Genomic DNA, 13,590 nt, shown 5'->3' with positions numbered 1-13,590 from the left:
TCAAGGACAAACACTCAAAATCAGAAGGCTGTCTAACTGGGTACCTGGAAAGGGGAAAGGTCTCATGATAGATGATCTCCACGTCCTCTTACATTACCTTCTCTTCCATCAAATAGTTTTCATACCAGCAGTTGCCATCTTTTTTCTCTCCCTTTCTCACTCTTTCCTCTCCAGATAAAAAAGCAAAGATGGGGAAGGGAGTTGCTGCAACTACTAGACATCTATATATTTTGGAGCGCAAGTTTATTGTGAAAAATTGGGGGGCAGGGCATTTTTGACCATTCCTCTTAACTAACTATAGTAGAGAGTGAGGAGAGAAGATAACGGACCTTCTCCTCAGAAACTATTATCTGCCAATCACCAGTTGCAGGGGCAGCCCTTCTCTCCCCACCCTATTTCTACCATCCTTGCAGAAATGTGAGGAGGAAAGTAATTAAGGAGGATCAGATGCATCTACCTCTGTCCCTTTTAAATTAAAACAGTAGAGACAAGATCATACAAGGAGAACAAGTATGAGAGATTTTACATTTGTGAATGTGGAGGAAAGTTGCTTTCCTTTGGGAATTTGTTCTTTGCATTTAGATTTTAATATAGGTATAAGAAATCAACTGTATAAGTGATACCAGTTCTTGGATGACTGAGAGCTGATGAATGCCATTTCATTAATCTTGCTGAATGGAATCCAAACAGAATGAAAAGTTAACGTGTAATTTTTCTGTACTGTATATGTAAATTCAGCTCTAACAAACACTTTTGCAGTTTTCAGAACTCAGAACTGAATCTGCGGAGGGCTTAGCCAAACTAATATTCTCTGGACGATTGATTAGTGCTAAGCTTCTTTCTCGGCTTGTTTTGTTGTGGTATAATCCAGTAACAGAAGAAGATACACGTCTCCGACATTGCTTGGGAGTTTTTTTCCCTTTATTTGCATACTCAAATAGGTATGGCTGTTTCTCATATCTTGGTTTTTTCTGCAGTTTGAATTCAACATGTGTATTGAATACAACCATAATTCAGCAACCAGGGGTGGGGGGTATCTAGTATGGAATTTCCAACCTGACTAAGATGTGAAAATTTCACGCTTAAAAATAAAAAAAATAAAAAGTCTTGTTCTCCAGAAATTTGCATAGCAACTGTGGTGCACAAATGGGTTGTCTTGATTTTGTGTCTAGGGCAAGTCCACCATATATTATTTGCTAGCTGTAGCCTTCTGTGCAGTGGTCTTCTACATTGGCTTGATTTTGGCAATACACTGCATGTATTTGTTCCCTTACCTGAGTCTGAGATGTTTTCAGTACGTAGAAAGCCTTGATATGAAGATAGCTAAGGGGCTATAGTTTTGAGGAGTGTAAGAAAAGGAAAAAAGCTCAAGATACTAATCCAAATTACAGCCTTTATATTCTATGAACATGCTCGTTAATGGTATGTATATGGCGATGAGATGAGTGATAATGGAAAGATTAATACTTATGTTATGAAAGAAGGCATCATGATATTTTGTGTGGGTGGGTGGGTGGGTAGAGTTGGATGCAGTTTCAGGAGTGTCTGAAACATTCATCTAGTAGCTACTGGGTTTGTGCAGCAGAATGTCAGATTCTGACAAATGTGTCCCATTGCCAAGCACTGTGTTGAGGTGAGTGTGACCACCTCTGCACAGTACCTGCCATTTTCTAATGCTGGTGGAGTGGTGGTGGTCTGTGAAACCAAAGGATGCAGGGAAAGATATTGCTTTGTGACTTACCTGCATCCCCTTCCCACCATCCCTACAGTCTCCAATTCTGTAGGAAAGCACCGCCCCCCCCCCACACCCATGCCAGATATGGCAGGTACTGCATGGAGCTGGCCAGTCTGGGAGTGTCCACCTCTGCACAGTGTCTGGGGAGTGGTTCACATTTGTTAAAATAAAACATTCTGATATGTGAGCCTAGCTACCTCCAATGGATACTATGTCCCTATGAAAGGGACAGAGGGAAGAGAGTGGAAGCACTGTTGTTTGTTTCAGTCATCTTTACCATTCTATATTTTTCTTTTTAAATGGTTCTGGTTAGTGTGAAACTCAAGGTTGGGGAGAAGAGGGAAGGAAGAATGGGTTGGAAAGGGATAAAGGAGGTAGACGCTACTGTTCAACATAACATGAGTTTTTTCTCCCTTGTTTTGAAGTTGTATGTTTTGTTAGAACTTACAAAGGACCTAGGATTTCAGAATTGGTTTAGTGTTTGTAGGTACTGGCTTTTCCCAGTGATTGCAGGTGCATGTGTGACATGCATTCTGGACACCTGCATGCATAATGTCTCAGTTGCCTCTAGTCCCAGCCTCCTAACAGGACCAACGGAGAGTGGAAGGCAGTTGTCCTAGTTCCACAAGAGCCAGGACAACAGCTCCCTACTTCTAGGGAGGCCAAAGATTTTTCAGAGGCAAATAAAACAGACATAGAGCTCTGCCGCCCTAGCCCTGCATAGGAGACAACTCTATCTGCCTATTGTCTTTACACTTTTGAAGTATTGACTTTAAAATACATGAGCACTCAAAGATGACTTGCTTTGACATATTATATCTGGGTAGATTTGTAACGACTGCGGGGAGCCATGATAGAGGTGCATGGTGTCATGCATGGTGTGGAGAAAGTGGATAGAAATTCTTCTCCCTCTCACGTAACACTAGAACCAGGAGTGATCCCATGAAATTGATTGCCAGGAAATTTAGGACCAGCAAATGTAGGTACTTTTTCACACAGGGCATAATCAACTTGTGGAATTCTCTGCAAGAAGATTTGGTGACAGTCAACAGCCTGGATGGCTTTAAGAGGGGTTTGGATAACTTCATGGAGAAGAGGTCTATCAACGGCTACTAGTCGGAGTGCTGTAGGCCACCTCCAGCCTCAAAGGCAGGATTCCTCTGAGTACCAGTTGCAGGGGAGTAACAGCAAGAGGGAAGGGCATGCCCTCAACGCCTGCTTGTAGGCTTCCAGTGGCATCTGGTGGGCCACTGTGTGAAACAAGATGCTGGACTAGATGGGCCTTGGGCCTGATCCAGCAGGGCTGTTCTTATGTTCTAATGCATCATATTCACATTTTATTTCACACATTTTAAAAATTCAGGAGCAATCAGGAGTGCTTTGAGGAAGCTTTTCTTCCAACTCTACAAATATTGTTTAATGCTCCAGCATCTTCACCATTGTCTGAAGTAGATGCAGCTAATGTTTCCGAGTTGTTTGTGGATCTGACAAGACCAAGTGGATTGAATCAAAGCACTAAGGATTGCCAGGTATGCTGAGACATATCTAAAGGGTGCTATTTTGTTTGAGTTGGGGTTGAGCAATATCTCATTGATCTTGGTAAATGCCACAGAGGTAAAGGTGGAGTGATGATGCCATTTCCCTTGGGATATTTGATTCTGCCTAAAGCTTCTTGCAGTACTGTGATACTTGTATGACTCGCTGCAGCTGTAGGAACAACCAGTGGAAATGGGCATATCTTTGAGCTCTACAGAATTGGGACTCCTCCGACTCCAGCCTGAGGTGCTTCTGTTCCCATCAGTGAATGGAGCCTTATCCAGCCTGGATGGATACCCTTGGCCCTGCTCTAGGAGAGCTCTGTTAGCCTGGACCAATCAAGCACATTGAACTCTATGGGGACTCCTCTGGCTTCGCCATGGTGGTTTGTTAAGAGTAGATTCTTTCTAGTCTGCATCACTGGTGGTTTTTCTTCACCCTTAGATTTTTAATTGGTTTGCTAAGGATTCCCTGCATATGTGCCATGAAAATCCTCTGCATTGTAAGTGATTCTGGCATATGCTGGAGGGTGCAGAGTTGACTCATGTGGAGCACTGGCTGGACCTGCTGGCTGTCTGGCTGGCATGTGTAATCTGAGAGTACACTGCAACACACTCGGTAGGTCCCAGTGGCTGTGCATTGGAGTGGAAGACAAATAATGTCACTCAAGACTCCAAAATGGTCTTTCAATGGAGCTTATCCACAATTACCAGTCTCCTTGTTAAGGCACTCTTGGTAAACCTCCAAGAGTTCTCTGCATGCCATTTGAAAATGGCTACTGTAGATCCACTGATTCAGAGCACTTAGAAAGGTTCCTTGGGGATCTTTCGAGGACTACAGATTGCTTGGTTCTGTAACTGTGAGCAGCAGTCTACAAACATAATACTTCTAGTGTTTCCATGTTCAGTCTTGAATACAGTGTAGCACAACTAAATTTTTACTTCTTGTGTGATCACTCTTTGTTCATAACACTGAAGGGAGGATATACAGGATACACACGTTTTGTAGCATTTTGTGCACACGTTTTTCAAGTCAGCCACATGTTTAGTTTTCCCCTTGAATACCAGGTGCTGCCAAATATCTCAACATTTTAATGACTTTTCCAGGGTGTGACGGTACACGATAGTTTAGCAATGAAAATATGCAATGAAATCTTGATGGATCCAAGTGCACTGGATGTCCGCATTTATACAAAAGCTTTGAGTTCTTTAGAACTCAATAAAGACTTCACAAAAGACCTCCTGGTTCTGCTTGATGAGATTCTTGAGGTATGTGTTAACTTGCTTCTTTGCCTCCTTTTAAAAGGCATTTATATGAAGTATTATTTTGATTTGTAGCTGGGGGTAGCATATGAGTTCACCAGGCATATAAATGTTAGCATATACATGGTAATCAAACAGCTTGAATGTGTAAGAATTGTTCTATGTGCAGTTGTGTCCCAATAAAATGTTCCTGAATCTTGTCTTTCTGGTATCAAAGAGGAGACTTGCCTCTCTGGGCTTTCATATCCTACACATGCATTCTTGAATGCCCAATCACGAACTTTACAAGCCAGAAGCCCTGCAACACCTCCCCTTCCCTTGGCAGCCATTTTTGAGACAGTCTCGAGGAAAGAATGCAAGAAGATAAGGAAGACCCGTTCTTTCTTTAAGCTTGTTGGCAAGTCAGGGAGAAAAATGTGTAAATAAGAGCACAGCTCCTTGTTTCCAAAGTCTAACTATATAGAAGAACCTGGATGCACATTCATCACTTAAAACTCAGGACCATTTAAAGGTGGTTAGGAAGCTGGGCATCCTACTGAATTGGACAACAATGTGATATGCAGGGAAGGGCAACAAGATGCAGTCTTGTCTCTCTGCTAGGATGAGCTAAAGATGGGTGTCTTCCTGGAACCCTGACTGGCTGTGCAAGCTTTAGCAAGCATCTCCAGAACAATGACTTTGGTTTCACATGCTCTCTTGCTGCCCTCACCATCCACAGAAGTCAATTGAGCAAAGGAGATCCTGTGTACCTGGTCTCATCTCCCCAGGTGCATTCCCTGAAGTGAAGAAGAGTGAACCACCTCCTGCAGGATTTCATTTTGGCGAGCACAAGTTGTTGATAGGAAGCTTGATTTGCTTTTATTCTGTTCATTCTAAAAGGCAGAAACATGAGTGAAAATTTGAGGTGGCTTTTTAAGCTTTCAAGCTCCATTTATGTCTTGGCTGTTAATTGATTCTTGGCAGTATTTAGCACTCATAATAATTTATCGGTTGGTTTTCTAAGATGGAAAAAATTCATGTGATTGATCGGACTCTCTTACAAGCTATTATTACATGTCTAAACACTTATTACTACCAAATATTTTCCTACAGAAAGTGAAAGACAAAACATGTCTGAGAATGATTGAAAAAATAAAGGGTAACTTGAACAGGGGAAGCCATAATGGTGGAGAAATTTCTGAAGTGGCACAGGAAACTGACCTTTCTCAAGTAACTCAAGACATGAATGGTCCCACCCTACAGGAGAGTGACAGAACATCTGATCCCACTGACGAGAACAAGGAAGGTAATGTGGGCATTGGGTCCATAGATAGATAGAGAATCTATACTTGTAGGCCATTCTTTATGTTGTCGAATCTAAACTGACTTTCCTAGCTAAACTGAAAATTGATCTAAGAGAAAACCATGATGTTTTCATTTTCCATTTTCTTTTTGTAAGCAGTGCCTCCTTTCACTTTTCATCCACTCCACCATTACACCACTAGATGGATGCCCTACCACAAATTTGAGTGTTTGCCGCTCTTGTTACAAGTGATTACCAATCTGCATAGTGATATAAGGCAGAATCAACTTTAGAAGCTCTCTTAATCAAAGTTTATTTGTTTTGATCTCCCATTTCTCCAAGAAGGAGCACAGAGTGGTGTATATGGACTGCCCCCCTGTTGTCCTCACAAAAGGGGGGCAGTCGCCTCTCACAACCCTGTGAGGTAGGTTAGGCTGAGAGAGAGTGGTCCAAGGGCACCCAGTGAGGTTTATGGCTGAGTGAGGATTCGAACCCAGGACTTCCAGCTCCTAGTCAGTTGCTTGAAGTGCTACTCTGACCTTCAACCTTGGGTGTTCGCATGGCCAGCCTCTTTGTGCAAGCGCTCTCTCTTCCCCTCTCTCAACCAGCAAGCATTTGCTCTCCTCCTAATCTAGGATTGAGGCAATCAAAACCTGCTGCTGTCTCCTCCAGCCTCGAGCCCACCTTGCCTACACTGAGCAGCAGCTCACGATCTGGCTGCTTCTTGCAATACTGCGCCATGCAAAAAAGAAAGGGGCCCATTTGCCTACATGGTGAAGGTGGAGGAAAGTACACCCAGGAGGACTCGGAGAGGGAAAAGAGGAGGCAGGAAGGGCAGCCATTGCATTTGAAGATTCTGGGAGTTGTAGTCAACAACAGCCGGGAATCTCTGTTACAGGGAATACTGAAGGGTAGTCAGTCAGTCAGCCCAGGGGGTGGAATTGCTTCCAAGCAGTCATTGAGCTAGTTTTCTCCAGGCACCATGGCGCCTTGGCTCCTGGAATTTGTTGAGCCCAGGCCTAACCTATTTAAAGGCCAAGTACAGATACACATCTTGCCTTCTTAAAAATTTCTTTGAAGCACGCTGGCTGACTGTCTCTGCTACTTAAGTTGTGGCCTTTGACCACTCAGAGTTTCTCCTAATCCTTTGTAGTGGTTTTCCTTCACTCTTCTCTCATGTTGACTCTTTGGGAAGTGCACGTAGGAGGATCCTGAATTAGAGCGAGCACAAAGGGATGGTGGATTCTAGATTCTGATGCCTTCTCAGCTGTTTCCTCCTCCTCAGCATGCCCCAAGCTCTCCTTGCACATTATAGTATAAGTAAAGGAAGAAGCAAGAGTTGCTTTGGTATAACACTGGAAGTAACCTTTCCAGCCACATCTGATCAAGCTCCAAGCCCTCTAACAGCTTCACACGTAAGGGATGGTGCATACCGTATACAGATGCAATTTATGAAGCAAGCTGCCCTAAGGAATCTAACAAGTTGAAGCTGAACTCGGGGAAACAAAGCCTCTGAAGTTGCTGGCTGATTTCTTTGCTGCAATTGCTATATACTTCAAAATTCATTAGAAATGCAGTGGGGGGGGGGGATTGCTCAGAGAGACTTGTCAAATGGTCTCCTGACTTATTTACTTTTAATTTTAAAGAAACTTTGCTGGAACATTAGAATGTGGAACCCACCACCCCTTTGGGCTCTCTCTAATCCAGGATCCTTGTTTGCAGGAGGTGTGCAACAGTGTGGTGATCAAACATAAAAACCGTTGAACAAGCGTTTTGGCTCACATTCACATAAAGAATAATGTTATGCTTGTGCAAGAAGAAAGGGGTAATTGTTGTCAATTCCATCCCATCCCCTTCTGCCCAATGCTCTCTGAAAATATGTCCCTGAGAGTTGGAGGACCTTCAGGGCCATATTTTTTGGAGGGCAGCAGAAGGAAGGGGTGATGGTAGAAATAAGTGAAAACTGCTTCTCCCCTAGTTGCATGATCACAGCATTACTTTATATGAACTTTTGTGGTCCAGGGGGGTGGGGTTAGTGTTGAAATTGCTCCAGTAGAATAATGAAAGCATACTTTTTAGAAGGTGGCTAGTTTTGGATTTCAGTGATGCTTTGAAAGGATGTTTAAAATGAAAGGGAACAACTTTCTGTGAAGCTTTTGCAAGATAACTTTCCGCTAGATTGTGGCCCAAGGTTTAGGGTCTGTGATCTAGGCATCCTTTTTCTGGAAAGCTCTAAGTAAATGAGCCCAGGATTGATTATGCACTAATCTTTTGTGCTGTATGAGTATTTTGACTTTGTGTTGAGCAGAACATAAAGGAATCACTCAGACTCTTGAAGAGAGAGAGAACACAGCTGCAAGATCTACAAGAAGCAAAGCCAGAAAAGGTATGGCTCCTGTAAATGCTGAAATCTTATTATTTATTTCATTTAAATATGTTACAAAGTAGTACATGCACTGTAGCAACACATTTCCATTCAGCCCCGCTCCCCCTTACCCTCCAGACCTTATTTAATAACATTATAAAGGTATTATTTGTTACTTAGGTTTCTGTTTGTGAGGGTTTATGAACAGGCGATCTGTCTAAAATAATTGTTGGTTTGTGTTTGAAAGTGTTGGCATTGCTGCTTTCTTAGATATTAGTTCATTATAATCTGAAATTTGCCAGGAAGTTTTTCACACAGGGCTTTTAAAGCCCATTAGATCACATCTCCTCCGGAATGGAGGATGTACATTCACATATCAGCCATTTACCCTGAAATCCTTGTGACCTATTGGGGAGCACTTCACACATCGGTTTTTCACTGTGCATTAGAGTGCAGCCGAATTTATATCTGGGGTAAATTTTGCATCGGGTTTTTGGGATAACTTTGAGTTCACAGAAAAGCCTGCTTGCTGTGTGCAGAGCTCCCAGCAATTTTAACAAGAGACAAAATTAAACAAAAAACCAAAACCCCATACTTCATTTTCTGCACTGGGTAACCAGAGAATGAAAACAAAGATAGAACATTTTGAATTCCTTTTTCAAATAACTAGAATATTTTTTTGCATTGTACGTTGCACTTGTAGCGTTCAGGCTGGCCTATAAAGTTGAATTGGCCAGTCTACATATCTTTATTTAGGTTGAGGAATACTTTTTACCTGACCTCTGTATTCATGCATTTTTAGATCATATGTGTATGTTAGACTGAATTCCAAAAACTCAAGAGGCGGCCAGTAAATAGCTAACATGACTAATCATTCTCCATGTGTGGATTTTTTCACAGTTGTTCAGTATATATTCATGCTTTATGTTCTTCTCCACTCCCTTCAGACACCCCACCCCACAGGTCTATTAATATGGTCTAATTATGGTCCTCTAAGGAGTGTGAAGCCATTTATACAAATTAGCTACGGTTAGCCACTTGAGCCCTTGATATAGGACAGGAGTCTTAAATAATAAATTATTATTGTTCACTGCTGTATGCCCAAATGTGGGGATGACTGTGTCTATTTTTGGATAGTCACAAAATTTATCTGTGACTGGTATTCACATGTAAATGTCAGTGCTTTCGGCATTTATTGTAACACAAATACCACTATTGGATGAGATGCATGGGGCATTTTACAGTCCTTTACTCTGGAAGCCACCTAGTTTTGTCCCCCAAATCTGTCAGTTACTTAGAATTTATATGATTTCATGTTCTACAGTGTTAGGCCTGTCTGAATGATGGAGCTGTCATGTTAGGGCACACGGAAAAGGGACTGAATCAGTTTTACTCATGACACTATTCTTTTCAGTGATCATTTGCAGTGTCTCTGTCTAAAAGCATTATAATAAAAGATTTATGGGGTTGGAGTGTGCAGTGAAAATGTAGGTGAAACGCTTGCTTCTATAATTTTAGGATAGCCTTGAAAGACAGAAATTGTCATTTGCAATTATAGGTCCAAGAAAAATAACCACAGAAGCAAAGTCCATGCCCCGAAGAAGAAATCGTGGAATTGTAGAGTCTGAAAATGAAAGGTAAATATCCATTTGTAAACACAGAATGTACTTGGTGCAGCTCCTATTCATGTTTCGATAAGATGAACTTGCACTTTTTTCATGAGGTATTTGTTGTTCCAAGTTAAAGAAAAGGCTATGGGGTATAATATTAAAGGCAATTAATATTATTATAATATTAAAGGCAAAGAAGCCCACTCTGATTTCCCTGGTGATGGATAATTATAGGCCAGTCTCCAACCTCCCAGTTTAGGTAAGATGATTGAGAGGGTGGTGGCTGATTTCCTCCAAGTGGTTTGGAGGAAACTGATTATCTAGACCCATTTCAAACTGGCTTTAGGGTGGGTTTTGGTTTTGAGACAGCCTTGGTCAGCCTGATGGATGACCTTCAGCAGGGAATTGGCAGAGGGAGTGTGACTCTGCTGGGTTTTGGATCTCTCAGCAGCTGACCTATTTTACAGTGGTCATGCTCTTACGTCTCAGATAGTAGGGATGGGCCCGGACCGGTCCGGAGGCCACTGAAAAGGCCTCTGGACCGGTCCAGACCTAGGTGGTTCGGTGTGGGGGGTACCTTTAAGAGCAGCGGGAGGGTTTACTTACGCCTCCTGCTGCTTTCCCGCTTGGCACCGTAAACTCATGAGTAATTGGGGCGGCAGGATACCTCCCTGCCGCCCCTTCCCCGACGTTGCCTGCAAAAGCTCCCAGGAGTGCTTTCGCGCGCGCGCGCGCACGTCACAGAGACGTGAAGCGCGCGCGCGCAAAGCACTCCTGGGAGCTTTTGCAGGCAACGTCGGGGAAGGGGCGGCAGGGAGGTATCCTGCCGCCCCAATTACTCGTGAGTTTACGGCGCCAAGCGGGAAAGCGGCGGGAGGGGTAAGTAAACCCTCCTGCCGCTCTTAAAGGTACCCCCCACCCCAGTGCCGGACTGCAGTTGGCGGTTCCGTGCTCACCCCTATCAGATAGATTTCAGATGGTGGCACTTGGTGATATTTCAAAATGGGAGCTACTATATGGAGCTTCATTCTGTCACCAATGCTTTTTAACATCTGCATGAAACCACTGGGTGAGTTCATCAGGGGATATGGTGCTAGATGTTATCAATATGCTGATGTCACCCAAATCTATTTCTCCTTATCAATATCAGGAAATGGTGTTAGCCCCTTAAATGCCTACCTATAGGCAGTAATGGGGTGGATGAGAGCTAACTGATGTGCAGCCCCTGGACACATACAGGGTTGTGCAAGAACTAACCTGGCACAGGTGTTCCTTTGTGGTCAGAAATGTTTCCTTTCCTTTGTCATTGTGCTAGTGCAACAGCATTATCTTGGCACACCTCTAGTCTAGATGTAGGCCTTTGATCTGAAATGACCAGCCAAATTGGTGATTGTGTGACATCTTTTTAGCTTAGAATTCCTGACTGTGACCAACTTCGATTTTTTAATTTTAACCATTTTCTTTAGCAGTGAAGAAGTTCACCAGCCTGCTTCATTAGCGAGTTCAAGACCACCGCGCCGAGCAAAAACAGCAGCTCTTGGGAAAACTAGAATGAATCTCTCTAAGCTTCTGGACAAAGACTTGGTTGATTGAAAAGTTACACCAATGCAGTTTGCTATAAACCCGCTTTTTAATAACTGTATATAAAAATCCATTTTATGATTCTGTTGATGTTTGGGAGCAAAAATAAGATCATTGCATGCACAGACCAATGAATTTTAAAACCAGGAGGACTTGCTTCTTATATTATATTTGGAAAGTGTATGGTCTCACTTGTTATTACAAACAGTGGAACTGTGAAGTATAATGTAGAGGTTTAGGAGAATCTCACCTTGCTAGATTAGACTTAAAATCTGCATCTGATTGTGTTTGTGGAACCTCACTTCTGGACTGATGTTTAGCTCTACATTGCAAAATATAAACATATTGAAACTAGTCTTTTGTAAAATAAGGAACTGTATTAGGTGGTGCTTTTCTTCAATACACATTTAATGGATATTTGGGCTTCAAAGGATGATTCCTATATAAACTGAAAAAAGAGTAATAAACTGAGCTGGTGCATTGCATATAATTTGGGAATATTTTTCTGGCATGTTTCTGCTTATCCCAGACTTCTAGACTTCATATTTGACATATAGCCCAGTATAGGTTGTCTCTACAAGAAGCTCCAATGTTGTGTATTTTATCTAACTCTTGAATCTCTCTCACTGCCTGCAGTTGCTTTCCTAAAGCCTGTGGTTCCCAAACTATATATTAGAGGATACTACTGTGTTGTGAGAGACTGACTTATGCCTTGTCAGAAATAATCAAGAATTAAAATGTTTTTAAAACCCCCTGTGAGCCTAAAGTACTTTGCTGCCAAAGGAGGCAGTTTGCCATTTTTTCCTACAGTACCTATTCTCCTTCCAGTTAGCCTCCACTGGGGGTGGGTAATTGTACCATTTCTCTGCATTTGGTATAACTTGAACAATCTAACCCCCTCCTGCAGAGGTGCCCAGAGCAACCTGTGTGGAATCACATGCTGACATCCAGGTGAAGTTACTTATGAGTAGTCCCATTCAAATTAATAGAGCAAGTTAGTCCTGAGTATCTTAGTCTGGATGTCAGTCAGTGTGCCTCCAGTCCTAATTGTGCCTCAGTGAAAACTGATTATCACTCTTTCCTATTTACTGAATAAAACCTCCAAACACCAGGTTCAATGTATTACTGCTTGTGCAGAAGGTGGAGATTTGGGTGCAGCATATTGCCATATTTGATTGTACAGAAGAGAAACAACTGATCATGAAATGAGCTTTGCATCCTGCTGCATGACAGTTTATTTTGCTACTCATGGACTACTAGGGTACTACTATGTTTGTAAGATGGGACTAAAAGGATGACTTACCCACCTACCTGTAGTAACTGCTGCATAACCACGTGAGTTCCAGACTGATTTACTCTCCTGAGTATCCAACTGCTCGCTTTTCCATCCATTATCTCTTCTTCCTAGGAAAGTGGCCCAGCATCCTCCAGGTGTTTGTGGCACTGAGGATGTTGTGTGTGCTCATAACACTTGCAAAATTGCTAGGAAATGTGCAAACACAGTTGTGTGATGAGCCAGCTATTATTTCCAAGAGTGGGACCACTGAGTTCGCACAATTTCTACTGACTGTGCAAGTGTTACAATCATGCAGCAGCGTCCTCCGTGTCACAAATCTGTGCAGTATGTCAGTCACCCTCTCTTGGTGCTGTTGCACAGTCTCCTTCACGCCAATCCACAGGCCCATTTCTGTCTTCTGTACTTCCCTTTACATTTGTTTTGTATGGTATTCTGTACCTAATTTCCCCTTAAAGCAGCTTCCAGTACGCACTTTCATCTTTCTGCCTTGATTGCACATTTCTCTTCCTTTACTTAAATTCTCATATCTACAGTACTATGGCTGCTTCTCTGTTGCAAGACAACGTGTTTTCCTGCCTGTGAAAAGATGTTGGGACAGGGGGAAATAGGGAGAGTAATGGCCTATTAATTCTGGGGGTAGTCTAAGCAGAACACTGTGTATACTAGAAGATACATTTATTACACCAGCTACCTTTGTCATTTGTGGCAAAGAAAAGACAGCTTGGGTACATGCTACTTCATTTACCTGTGTTAGGATATTCCATAAAGCTGGAATTCACTAGCAATTAGCATTCTGGAAATAAACTAGTTTTCTGAAATTGTGTTTGCAGAATGGATTCTGAATGTTGAAATAGCTGGCTGTATTTTAATTTGGCCTGTAGGAGATGGGAGGCTCCATATAATTGAATGTAAGAGCAAGGAG

General features: G+C 42.4%; 1 protein-coding gene across 2 annotated transcripts in view; it reads left to right on the top strand.

The window, feature by feature from the left end:
- The window catches only part of NCAPG (non-SMC condensin I complex subunit G), a 44,781-nt gene extending 32,656 nt beyond the window's left edge, over positions 1-12,125 (top strand). Inside the window, exons 16-22 of one of the 2 annotated variants that reach the window (XM_053257460.1) lie at positions 760-941; positions 3,099-3,264; positions 4,378-4,539; positions 5,626-5,818; positions 8,124-8,201; positions 9,739-9,817; positions 11,260-12,125. In XM_053257460.1, the coding sequence (XP_053113435.1) occupies positions 760-941; positions 3,099-3,264; positions 4,378-4,539; positions 5,626-5,818; positions 8,124-8,201; positions 9,739-9,817; positions 11,260-11,383 (984 nt within the window). In that variant the 3' untranslated portion in view covers positions 11,384-12,125. Of the gene's footprint in view, positions 1-759; positions 942-3,098; positions 3,265-4,377; positions 4,540-5,625; positions 5,819-8,123; positions 8,202-9,738; positions 9,818-11,256 lie in introns of both variants that reach the window. The other variant, XM_053257459.1, reaches the window with a different exon arrangement.
- The last annotated feature ends 1,465 nt before the right edge of the window (positions 12,126-13,590 follow it).

The sequence above is a fragment of the Hemicordylus capensis genome, chromosome 5 (genome assembly GCF_027244095.1).
Source record: "Hemicordylus capensis ecotype Gifberg chromosome 5, rHemCap1.1.pri, whole genome shotgun sequence".
In the NCBI taxonomy this organism is placed as follows: Eukaryota; Metazoa; Chordata; class Lepidosauria; order Squamata; family Cordylidae; genus Hemicordylus; species Hemicordylus capensis.
The sequence above is the reverse complement of the archived record's forward strand: the minus strand, read 5'-3'. Positions and strand labels throughout refer to the sequence as shown.